The sequence below is a fragment of the Chlorocebus sabaeus genome, chromosome 17 (genome assembly GCF_047675955.1).
Source record: "Chlorocebus sabaeus isolate Y175 chromosome 17, mChlSab1.0.hap1, whole genome shotgun sequence".
Lineage (NCBI taxonomy): Eukaryota > Metazoa > Chordata > Mammalia > Primates > Cercopithecidae > Chlorocebus > Chlorocebus sabaeus.
Window position 1 is genome coordinate 42,273,563 of NC_132920.1, and position 12,710 is coordinate 42,286,272.

The window sequence follows — 12,710 nt, forward strand, 5'->3', positions numbered from 1 at the left end:
CCATGGTTCCTCTTCTTTCTAGGTCCCTCTCCTGAGCTGAGAACGAAAACTGGCTTGTACAGGGGCGCAGATTCCACCCTCCCAGGGAGTTAAAGCCACTCAAGGGAAGAAAAGAGGGTGACCTCCTCATGGCCGAGCCAAGGCTGCAGGGTGTGATCGGACATGATTTTCATGGCAAACCGTCTATTAAGATGACCTGTTTTCACTGGATGTTTGGGGTGAGGAAGATATGAACAGAATAATGAGAATTTTTTTTTTTTTTTTTTTTTTTTTTTTTTGAGATGGAGTCTCACTCTGTCTCCCAGGCTGGAATGCAGTGGCACGATCTCAGCTAACTGTAGTCTCTGCCTCTCTGGTCTAAGCAATTCTCCTGCCTCGGCCTCCTATGGTAGCTGGGACTAGAGGCAAGCGCCACCATGCTGGCTAATTGTTGTATTTTTAGTAGAGATGGGGTTTCACCATGTTGGACAGGCTGGTCTTGAACTCCTGACCTCAAGTGATCCACTTGCCTTGGCCTCCCAAAGTGCTGAGATTACAGGTCTGAGCTACCATGCCCAGCTAATTTTTGTATTTTTAGTAGAGATAAGGTTTAGCCATGTTGGCCAGGCTGGTCTTGAACTCCTGACCTCAAGTGATCCACCTGCCTTGGCCTCCCAAAGTGCTGGGATTACAGGTGTGAACCACCGCGCCCTGCCAGAGACTTTCTTAATCAACCAGGCCATGTGGTGGGGCATAGCAGCAGCCAGTGACTTCGTTCATTATCACAGGATTTGATTCCTTTGAAACTCAGGAGACCAGGGAAAGTGACAGGAAAGAAAGGGCTCTTTGCTGCTCTGCTTATTACAAAGAAGACTGTCCAGCGTGTTCAGGATATCTGGATCCCTCTTATTGACTCACGATTTGTGGCACCACTTTCTCATCCCAGAACTTCATTCTTATTTCTCTCCTCATCTGGCCTCCAAGTGTTCCATTGAGCTGATGGAAAGTGACTTTGTACTCCCTCAACATGTTGGAAACAGGAGGCCACACAGCACAGCTTTGATCGGGGCGGGCAGGAGTCATGAATCTTGAGCACATACATCACTGTGAAGGAGGACGACATGTCAGGGCTGCACCTATCCTCCCGTCGGCATTTGACGAAGCTCCCTGAAGTGGGGCAGCACTCTCCTCCGGAGAGATTTACCATTTATTGCTCCTCTGAGGAATGTGTGCTTGGGAACTGCCAAGTCTTGCCCCTTCTGGAAGAGGATGTTTTCTCTGGCAAGAGCCTAGAGCGTCGGCTGTATTATTCTGCGACTTGATAGAGGAGCCATGGGGTTTAAACACTAGGAAAGAGGGGCCGGGTGCAGTGGCTCATGTCTGTAATCCCAGCACTTTGGGAGGCAAAGGCAGGCGGATCACCTGAGGTCAGGAGTTCGAGACCAGCCTGGCCAACATAGTGAAATTCCATCTCTACTAAAAATACAAAAATTAGCTGGGTGTGGTAGCTCACGCCTGTAATCCCAGCTACACAGGAGGCTGAGGCAGGAGAATCACTTGAACCTGGGAGGCGGAGGTTACAGTGAGCTGAGATTGTGCCACTGCACTCCAGCCTGGGTGACAGAGCGAGACTCCATTTCAAAAAAATAAAAAATATATAAAGTAAACAATAGGAAAGGATTTGGTGGGGTGAGGGTGCAGTGTTGAGGGCTGGGCCTCATCTTATATTCTGAAAGCTGAGAAACATGGCTGGTCAGCTGGAAGGCTGGTGGATGGGCAGGAGTGAGCCAAGCTGAGGCGTTCTCCAAGAAGCAGGTCTGAGTCTCTCCAACCACTTTGTATCCTGTGGGGAGAACAACTTCATTCTTAATGTACTCTACAAACCAGAAAACAAGTTTTTAAGGAGGATGCTGGGCATGCTGATATCTTTTCTGGTTTCCTAAGGAAGAGCTTTTAAAACCAAATCCAAGGAAGAAAAATGCAACGACACGTGGAAGTGGACACTGGATGAATAAGCTGTTTCCCAAGTTAGAATCCTAACGTCCATATTTAACTTCACTTATTCCCCTTTGGCTTCCACAGTTCAACTCCTTTTATTTTGAGATAGGGTCTTGCTGTGTCGACCCGGCTGGAGTGTAGTGGCGCTACCTCGACTCACTGCACCCTCCACTCCCCAGGTTCAAGTGATTCGCATACCTCAGCCTCCAGAGTAGCTGGGATTACAGGTGCCTGCACCACGCCTGGCTAATTTTGTGTGTGTGTGTATTTTTAGTAGACATAGGATTTTGCTATGTTGCCCAGGCTGGTCTTGAACTCCTGGCCTCAAGTGATCCGCCCGCCTTGGCCTCCCAAAGTGTCAGGATTACAGGCATGAGCCACAGTACCCAGCCCATCTCTTAATCTTCCATTCCCTTGGCGAATGGGAACTTGAAAAACTTGGGGACTTCACAGCAGGCTCCGTGTTCTTCTGGCCTCACTGTACTGTAAGGAAAGAGCTGCTTGTCAGGAACTGAAGACGGGACGCTAGTTAAAAAAAAAAAAATCTGGAGTCCCCAACTGGACTAAATAGGAATTTTCCAGGTTTGTAGTAACCTGAAACTCTCCTAGATCAAAGCAGTTAGACTGGCCTATGTGGCCTTCTCAGGGTTTGTGATTCAGTTCTTAGCGATTCTTGGCCTGATGCGTTTATAAACACAGCCCCATATTCAAGCCGTGGCCAATCCCAGCTTGCAGTTCTCACTGCTCTTTGGGAGGCGTCGTCCCAGTCAGTGTTTCTACAGTTTCCATTTGTTGTTATTATCCAAAGTAAGCGCCTGTTGAATGCAGTTGTGCCGAGTTATAGGTGGGATTTGGAAAAGGGCTGCTATTTCTGCTGTTGAGATTTCAGAGGCTATACTCCTTTTTTTTTTTCGAGACGGCATCTTATACTCTTTTTTTTTTTTTTTTTTTTTTTTGAGATGGCGTCTCGCTCTTATCACCCAGACCAGAGTGCAATGGCGTGATCTCAGCTCATTGCAACCTCCACCTCCTGGGTTCAAGGGATTCTCCTGCCTCAGCCTCCCGAGTAGCCGGGATTACAGGCGCCTACCACAACTCTTGGCTAATTTTTTTTTGTATTTTTGGTGGAGATGGGGTTTCACCAGGTTGGCCAGGGTGGTCTCGAACACCTGATCTCAGGTGATCCACCCACCTCAGCCTCCCAGTGTGGGTCGGATTACAGGCATGAGCCACCGCGCCTGGCCTCAGAGGCTATACTCTTAAAATTTTGTTCTGAGGGGAGACAGGGAAAGGGTTAGACAACTTGAAACATTGACCTGCCTGTTGGTTGTATAAAAATGCATAATTCTCAATGTGTATTTATAAATTTCTATTTTTTATAACTTTATGGGACTTCTTAGAGGCAAAAAGTAGTAAACATGCAGATTTAAAATGTTTATGAAAATCTCAATAAAAATTCATAATAAAAACTTTGTAAATAAATAGAACTGTAAGCTTTGAACTTAATTTGTGTTCAAAAGTTAACAGTGATGTGGACAAATATGTCAGGCTTAGCCCTTGTGTTGGCCTAAGCACACCTGGGAACTTAGTAAAACTTTTATTTTGGAAATTTTCAAATATAAAATTAGCAAAATACATGAACCCCTGTATATGCCTCTCCAAGCTTCCACACTTATCAATAGCTTGTTGATTCTGTTTCACCTGTTTCTCCCACTTTTTTTCCTTTATTTTCTTTCCTCCTGGAGTATTTTGTGTGTGTGTGTGTGTGTGTGTGTGTCAGAGTTTCGCTCTTGTTGCCCAGGCTGGAGTGCAATAGTGCAATCTTGGCTTGCTGCAACCTCCGCCTCCCGGGTTCAAATGATTCTCCTGCCTCAGCTTCCTGAGTAGCTGGGATTACAGGTGCTTACCACCATACCTGGCTAATTTTTTATATTTTTATTAGAGATGGGGTTTCACCATGTTGGCCAGACTGGTCTCCAACTCCTGACCTCAGGAGATCCACCCACCTCAGCCTCCTAAAGTGTTGAGGTTATAGGCGTGAGCCACGGCACCCAGCTCTTGTGGAGTATTTTTAAATGCAAACCCCAGACCTGTGTCATTTAATCTGTAAATGTGTCTGTATGTATCTCTGATTGATCTTTCTTTAAATTTTAATTTTGGAATAATAGATTCACAAGATGTTGCAAAAAATGTTCAGAGAGATCCTATGTACCCATCACCCGCTTTCTGCCAGTGGTAGCATCTTGCGTAACTGTGGTGCAATATCAAAACCCTTGCATTCAGTTTCAGTGTACAATGTGGATTGTATATTAGTACAATCCATAGAGCTTATTTAGTTTTCACCATGTGCACGTGTGTGTGTTATGTGTGTGTTCTGTGCAGTGTCATGGTGTAGATTTGTGTAACCACCACCACACAAATGGTGAAGACACAGAGCCATTGAATCAGTACAGTTCTCATGCTGTCTCTTCACAACCACATCCACCTCTCTGCTCTTCCACATCTCTCCTGGCAGCCACTACTCTGTTCTCCATCTCTCATGTTACTGAAAGAATGTGATAAATTGAATCATAAAGTATGTGACTTTTTTCTTTTTCTTTTTGAGACAGAGTCTTGCTCTGTCGCCCAGGCTGGATGGAGTGCGGTGGCATGATCCCGGCTCACTGCAACCTCCGCCTCCCAGGTTCAAGAGATTCTCCTGCCTCAGCCTCCCGAGTAGCTGGGATTACAGGCATGCACCACCACACTCAGCTAATTTTTGTATTTTTAATAGAGATGGGGTTTCACCATGTTGCCAGACTGGTCTCCAACTCCTGACCTCAAGTGATCCGCCCACCTCAGCCTCCCAAAGTGCTGGGATTACAGGCATGAGCCACCGCACTTGGCCAAGTATGAGACTTTTTGATGTTGGCTTTTTCAGTTCTGCATAATTCACTTGAGGTGCATCTAGGTGGTTGTGTGTATCAATAGTTCCTTTCTTTTTATTGGTGAGTAGCATGGAGGCACCATACTTTAACATGGTTTCTTTAATCATTCACACATTGAGAGACATCTGGGCTGTCCAATTTGGGGCTACTCTGAATAAAGCTGCTATAACACTTGTGTACAGGTTTTTTGTGTAAATAAAAGTTTTAGTTTCTCTGTAATAAATACCTAAGAATGCAATTGCTGGGTCCTATGGTAACTGCATGTTTAATTTTGTAAGAAACTGACAAAACTATTTTCCAGAGCTGGTGTACCATATATATATATATATTTAAGACAGCCTTGCTCTGTTGCCAGGCTTGAGTACAGTGGTGCAATCTACTGCAACCTCCACCTCCCGTTTCAAGTGATTCTCCTGCCTCAACCTCCTAAGTAGCTGGGACTGCAGGTGCATGCCACCGCGCCCAGCTAATTTTTGTAATTTTTGTATTTTTAGTAGAGGCGGGGTTTCACCATGTTGTCCAGGGTGGTCTCGAACTCCTGACCTTGAATGATCCACCCACCTCAGCCTCCCAGAGTGATGGGGTTACAGGCATGAGCCACTGTGCCCAGCCGGCTGTACCATTTTTTTTTTTTTCTCGCTAGCAATGTGTGAGTGATCCAGTGTGTCTCTACATCCTCACAAGTATTCAGGATTATTTTTTATTTTAGCCATTCTGATGGGTGTGTTGTAATATATTAATTTGCATTTCCTTAACGTCTAACTCTCCCTCCACATCACAGCCCCAGTTCTGGCTTTGAAGTGAGGATTCTCGGCAAAACCCTTTCCTCTGTTTCTGACCAGGAGGGAGTTAAATGGTGATTGGCAGGGTTATTCTGAGAGACCAGTAGCAACACTGGCTGGCTTTCAGGGAAACAAGTGTGAAAGATGTACCTGAGTGGGGCCAGGCGCGGTGGCTCACACCTGTAATCCCAGCACTTTGAGAGGCCGAGGCGGGTAGATCATGAGGTCAGGAATTCAAGACCAGCCTGACCAACGTGGTGAAACACCATCTCTACTAAAATTATAAAAATTAGCTGGGCAGGCCGGGCGCGGTGGCTCAAGCCTGTAATCCCAGCACTTTGGGAGGCCGAGACGGGCAGATCACGAGGTCAGGAGATCGAGACCATCGTGGCGAACACAGTGAAACCCTGTCTCTACTAAAAAGTACAAAAAAAATAGCTGGGCGAGGTGGCGGGCGCCTGTAGTCCCAGCTACTCAGGAGGCTGAGGCAGGAGAATGGCGTAAACCCAGGAAGTGGAGCTTGCAGTGAGCTGAGATCCGGCCACTGCACTCCAGCCTGGGCGACAGAGCGAGACTCCGTCTCAAAAAAAAAAAAAAAAAAAATTAGCTGGGCATGGTTGCGGGCACCTGTAATCCCCAGCTACTTGGGAGGCTGAGGCAGATAATTGCTTGAACCCGATAGGCAGAGGTTGCAGTGAGCCAAGATGACACCACTGCACTCCAGCCTGGGCGACAGAGCGAGACGTCGTCTCAAAAAAAAAAAAAAAAAAGATGAACCTGAGCTTTGTTTTTCTGGCATCTTGAAGTCTCTCTACTTCTATTCATGTGGCTCAGTAAAATAAGGCTTGGTGACATTTGTATGCATTGTCCACCACTTAACCACTTGTGGATCTGGGGCAAATCACTAAACTTCCAAATCAGTTTCTACAGAAGGGGATCATTAGGATACCTTGTTGAGGGGATTTCATGGAATGTCTTTATCATTAAAATAAAGTATGGCCATACTTTATACATGAGTGTTATTCCATTACCAGACCTTTCTTTTCTTTCCGTTGCTTTTAAAATTATAAAAGCGGCTGGGCTCAGTGGCTCACGCCTGTAATCCTAGCACTTTGGGAGGCTGAGGCAGGTGGATCACCTGAGTTTGGGAGTTCAAGACCAGCCTGACCAACATGAAGAAACCCCATATCTACTGAAAATACAAAATTAGCCAGGTGTGGTGGCCCATGCCTGTAGTCCCAGCTACTTGGGAGGCTGAGGCAGGAGAATTGCTTGAAACTGGGCGGTGGAGGTTGTGGCGAGTCGAGATTGCGCCATTGCACTCCAGCCTGGGCAACAAGAGTGAAACACCATCTCAAAAAATAAATAAAATTATAAAAGCTTGCTTGCCTCGTGACAATATGAAAAAATATATGTAAAAGCGAATACTAATTGAGAACTGAACTCTTGTCAGTCACTGTTCTAAGTGTTTTACACATATGGACTCATTTGATCCTCACAGTTACCCTGAAAGCAAATGTTTTGACCATTCGTGTTTGCAGTCGAGGACATGGAGGCCTGGAGAGGTCGGTAACAAGTCAGTCCGCCTGGCTGCTGAGTAGCCCGGCTGTAGTCTGCACCCAGGCATTCTGCTCCAGAGCTGACTGGCACTGTTGCCTCACAACTGTTCGTGTTCTGAGGCTTAGTGGCACTGAGCACTGCTGTGTGCAAGGCGATTCCCACCACCCACCCGTGCAGTCACCTGGCCTGTGAGTGGGAGGAGAAAGGGAGCTAGAAATGGAACCAGTTAAGATGGGTGATGTGACTGGGCACGGTGGCTCACGCCTGTAATACTCGCACTTTGAGAGGCCAAGGCAGGTGGATCACGAAGTCAGGAGTTGGCGACCAGCCTGGCCAACATGGTGGAACCCTGTCTCTACTAAAAATACAAAAATTAGCCGGGCACGGTGGTGCACGCCTGTAGTCCCAGCTACTTGGGAGACTGAGGCAGGAGAATCGCTTGAACCCGGGAGGTAGAGGTTGCAGTGAGCCGAGGTTGTGCCACTGCACTCCAGCCTGGGTGACAGAGCGAGACTCCGTCTCAAAAAAAAAAAAAAGAAAAGAGGGGTTATGTGAGGCAGGCTGAGGGCACTGATTACTGCTCATGTTCATTCCTTGATGAAATAGATAGGGAGAAAAAAAACTTTCATTAAAGATTTTTTTTTCTTTTTTTTTTTTTAGAGACAGGTCCCACTCTGTCTCAGGCTGGAGTGTAGAGTCACTATCATAGCTCACTGTAACCTAAAACTCCTGGGCTCAAGCGGTCCTCCCACCTCAGCCTTCCGAGTAGCTGGGATTACAGGTACACGGCACCATGCCCAGCTAATTTTAAATTTTTTGTAGGGATGGAGTCTCCCTATGTAACCAGGCAGGCCTTTAACTCCGGGCCTCAAGGGATCATACTGCCTCAGCCTGCTGAAGTGCTGGGATAGTTGTGAGCCACTTTGCCCAGCTTTATGAAGGATTTTGATCTGTTTATGAATGATGGCTTTGTAACAGTGTTAAGGAGACTAAGGATTTCCTGGTAAGTGAAGAGTGAAGATCTTGTCAAGGGAGATGCCAGTGACCTCTCTCACTACTCCTGAGGTCCCTAGCAGAGATGAGCTGAGCAACTTTTGGTCTGATCTAAGGTGGCATTTCTGCTGGATTAAATATTGTGTTCGCATATGAGTTAGGCTGCCCTAACAAAAAGTCCCCAGAATCGAGTGGCTTAAGTCAGAGGCATATGGCTTCTATGAAAGCTGGGTGAACAAGAGTGGTCCAGGCCAGCTGGGTGACTTGGTGGTGTCAAGGCCCTTTCTGCCTCTTGGCTCCTCTGTCACTTTGGGTGCTGCTTGCATGACAGAGTATGGTGGTCACCCCATCTGCTGGGCCCAGATTCCAGCACTAGGGGAGAAGGGAGGTATATGAGGGCAAGCTTTTACCTTCCTCCTAAGCAGGACCTGGAAGCTGCACCCTCCTAGTAATACCACCCCAATTGGCTGCGAGGGAAGCAAGGAAATGTGATCTTTACCTGGGTGGCTCTGTCTAGGTAAAATTTGGGAGCTTTGTCACCATGGGAAGAAGGAAAAAGTGGATTTGTGGGACAGTTGGCAGTCTCTGTCATAAATGAGGTTTGAGTGTGTATGCCCAGGAATGTCTTGTTGGGACAGGCAGCAAGCCCTCTACTAACAATGCACCCCCTGACTTGTACTATTAGCTCTCCCAGCCTGTCCCAGAGGCCAGCAGGTAGGTGCTCCTCCAGGATGGGGGCCCCTCAGTGGGGCCCAACTCGCTTCTTTTGCTTCTGGCATGTGACTGTGCTGGCTGCCGCTTCCTTCTCCCACATTGTTCCTTTGACTTCCATGACACTGCCCCACTTTCCTTGTTATTTTTGGCCTTCCTTTTCTTTCCTGGCTCTTCCCCCCAGTCCTCTCAGCTGTGGATGGTCCCAAACACTCCACCTCTGTGTATGCATGGAGATGGCTCATCTGCTTCTCCACCTCCAGCCATCATCTCTCCAGTACGCCTCAGCATCCAGCTGTCCGGTGATACTTTCATTTCAACATGGCCAGAGTCGATCTCCCTTTCCCCCAAAACCACTTCCACTCCACAGCTTTCCCACTTCAGACAAAGGTTAGAAACAGTGAGGATAATAGCAGCCAACCCTCGAGTGCTTACCTTGACCTGGGACCTGGGACCTCAGCCTGGATGGCATGATCTCATTTTCCCAGCTCCCCGGCTCAGTCCCCTAGACCGAGACACTTGGAGTCTTCCTCCTTGTGCGTCTGTATCAAGATGGTCACTGAATTGTGCCCCCTCTTTCTTCCTGTCCAGTCTGATGCTGCCTCCCTGCATGGCTGATCAGGTACCCTGCTCTTCCCCAGCCGCCATCCCTGCCAGGGCCGTCTTCCCACAAGCCCTCGCCTTGTCTTCTCTCCCCTGCAGTAGGACTTGCAATTCCTCCCTCCTGCTTTTCACTCCAAGTCCAAATGGCCCAACCAGGCTTCTGAGGTCGTCTGCCAATTCATTGTTTCTTTTGGATAATTCATTTTTCTTTTCATTTAGTAAATATCAATCTATCAATCTGGGCATGCCAGGCGCTGTACCAGCTCTGAAGATACCATGGTGAACAAGACAGACATGGGCCCTGCCTGCAGGGAATTCATTCCAGTGGGAAGACATACAAAGAAAACAAACCCACAATTATGACAGACAGTGGAGGGGTGCTAGGAAGGACATAAGCGAGGGTCTTCACACCCTGAGAGGAGGCCATTCTCATCACTGCTGTATCCCCTGCCTTTGTTAGAGCTATTCCTCCCCATCACCCCCTAAATCTTGCCTGTCTTTCCAGCCTCTGTAGCCTCTCCGGATTACATTGATCCTCCCCTTGTTCAGTCACTCATTAAACAATTTATTTATTTTTTTTTTTGAGACAGTGTCTCACTCTGTTGGCTGGAGTGCTGTGGTATAATCTCAGCTCATTGCAACCTCCGCCTCGCAGGTTCAAGTGATTCTTCTGCCTCAGCCTCCTGAGTAGCTGGGATTACAGGTGTGCACTGCCACACCCAGCTAATGTTTATAGTTTTAATAGAGATGGGGTTTCCCCATGTTGGCCAGACTGGCCTTGAACTCCTGACCTCAAGTGATCTGCCTGTCAGCCTCCCAGAAGTGCTGGGATTATAGGTGTGAGCCATGGCACCTGGCTCTAACATTCAACAAACACTTATTGAGCTTCTGCTACACACAATGCCGATACAGATGTTGGGATACACTGGCGACTAAAACAAGGTTTCCCCCCTGTGAGTTTGTGAGCTAGCTGGGGGACAGACAGCTCACCAACAACATGTAGCATGACGAACTGCAGACAAAACTCTTCAGACACTGAGTTAAAGAAGGAAGAGGTTTATTCGGCTAGGAACATCAGCAAGACTCCTGTCTCAAGAGCCGAGCTCCCCGAGTGAGCAATTCCTGTCCCTTTTAAGGGCTCACAACTCTAAGGTTGTCAGTGTGAGAGGGTCATGATCGATCGAGCAAGAGGGGGTACGTGACTGGGGGCTGCACGCACTGGTAATCAGAACGAAACAGAACAGGACAGGGATTTTTACAATCCATAGATAACATAACCGGTTAGGTCAGGGGTCGAGCTTTAACTACCAGGCTTAGGTCAGGCAGGCCCAGGCCTGGTTTTGGGTCTGCTTTCTTGGTTTCGGGTCTGGTTCCTAGGCGCTGGGCTACCTGCCTTTATTTTCACTTCTTTTTCCTTTTCTGAGCATAAAACAATCTAAAACAATATGAAAGGGTCTGTCTCTCTTCTCTCAAACAGACCTGTGTGTCAGGTGGTGAAGTTAGGGTCCTGGAAGGAAAGTGACAGCGTACCTGGGTTGGATGTTTGAGGAAGGTTTAATAAAGGGCTTACTTCCAAAGGTGCAGGCAAGGTCCAGCGGAAGCACAAGGGTTGGTGTAGCACCTGGGCTGGGAACAGGGAAGGGGAGGGGCAGCTAGAACCTGGGGAGAGGCCCATGGGAGAAGCTTCTGCAAGAGCCCAGGCCTCAGGTCCAGGAGCCCTGCCAGCCCACAGAGCCCTGCAGGGAAGGAGCCAACCCCGGGAAATCAGTACCCTCACCTCCCTCTCCTTCCCTCCCCTCACACTGTCCTGCCTGCTCTCTGCTGGATGGGGTCGGCTGATGTGAGCCATACCAGCGCCAGCCTGCCAGGGCCTAGGAGGGTGCATCTGGAGGGGCGGAAAGAAGTGATTGCCACATAATAGGGCAGCAGGGGAAGGAGCACTCGCAGCAGGGGTTGCTGTTTTGGGAGGGGTGGGAAGGAAATTTCTCTTTGAACAGAGCCCTGAATGCATTGAGGGGCCGGCCACATGGAGAAGCATTCCAGGGAAAGGGGACAGCAGGCAAACTGCTCTGAGGCAGGAGTGTGTGTGGCTTCACCACAGGAGGCTGGATGTCTGGAGCAGAGGGAGCAGGAGCGGAGTGGGGCAGGGTTCGGGGAGGAGCTGGGCCGTGCCTGCAAAGCCTCATGGGCTTGATTTATTCAGATGGAGACGGATAGCAAGGGAGTGACAGGAGCTGACTCAGGATCATTCTGCCTGGAGCAGGTATGGGGGATACTATTTCTCTTACAGTCAGGTCCACATAGTTTGGCATTTGCCAAACACGGTTCCGTAAGGGGACAGCTAGCCACCCTAAGACCTAGGGGAGGTTAGTCCTGGCCCCAAGAGAGCCGGCCAGCCTGTCAGCAAGGCCAAGTGTGACTCCTTACCATAGCCTGAGCCTGTACCAAGGGAGAGGGAGGAAATATAAACCCGCAGATGACTCCCCTCCCCCGGGGAGTTAGCAGTGTAGTCAGGGAGACAGGCAAACACACAGGAACCTGTTTTAACTCCATTCACCAAGACAGAGAACAACTGTCATTGGAAGGCTGGACTTTAGGACTTAAGTGCTGAGGCCGGGCGCAGTGGCTTACACCTGTAATCCCAGCACTTTGGGAGGCCAAGGTGGGCGGATCACGAGGTCAGGAGTTCGAGACCAGCCTGGCCAACAGAGTGAAACCCAGTCTCTACTAAAAATACAAAAAAATTAGCCAGGCGTGGTGGCAGGCGCCTGTAATCCCAGCTACTCCGGAGGTTGAGGGAGGAGAATCGCTTGAACCCAGAAGGCGGAGGTTGCAGCGAGCTGAGATCGCACCACCGTATGCTAGCCCAAGTGACAGTGTGAGACTCCGTCTCAAAACAAAAGCAAAAACAAAAAAAAGACTCAAGGGCTGAAGCCTGTGCCAAGTTCCAAATGGGGTGGGGTTAGCAGGTGAAGCTTCAGGAAGAGGTGAGTACGGAGCGGGAGGGTGGAAATGGCCTGGGAGAAGGTGGGAGGGCAGTGAGGGGAGTGTTGTCTCACCCAGCCTGCGAGGACTCAGCCACTGAACTGGGGTGTCTGGGGTGCTCCAGCTCAGCTCCTGAGGCTTCCGAGTCCTGAGGCTTCTGAGTCCCTCTTGT

General features: G+C 48.7%; 1 protein-coding gene across 2 annotated transcripts in view; it reads left to right on the top strand.

Moving 5' to 3' along the window:
- The window catches only part of TAF8 (TATA-box binding protein associated factor 8), a 45,249-nt gene that overhangs the window by 28,582 nt on the left and 3,957 nt on the right, over positions 1–12,710 (top strand). Inside the window, exon 9 of one of the 2 annotated variants that reach the window (XM_038006087.2) lies at positions 23–3,461. The exons of the other annotated variant lie outside the window; for it this stretch is intronic. Coding sequence (XP_037862015.1) covers positions 23–35 — 13 coding nt within the window. The 3' untranslated portion in view covers positions 36–3,461. Of the gene's footprint in view, positions 1–22; positions 3,462–12,710 lie in introns of those variants that run through there. 2 annotated transcript variants of the gene reach the window in all.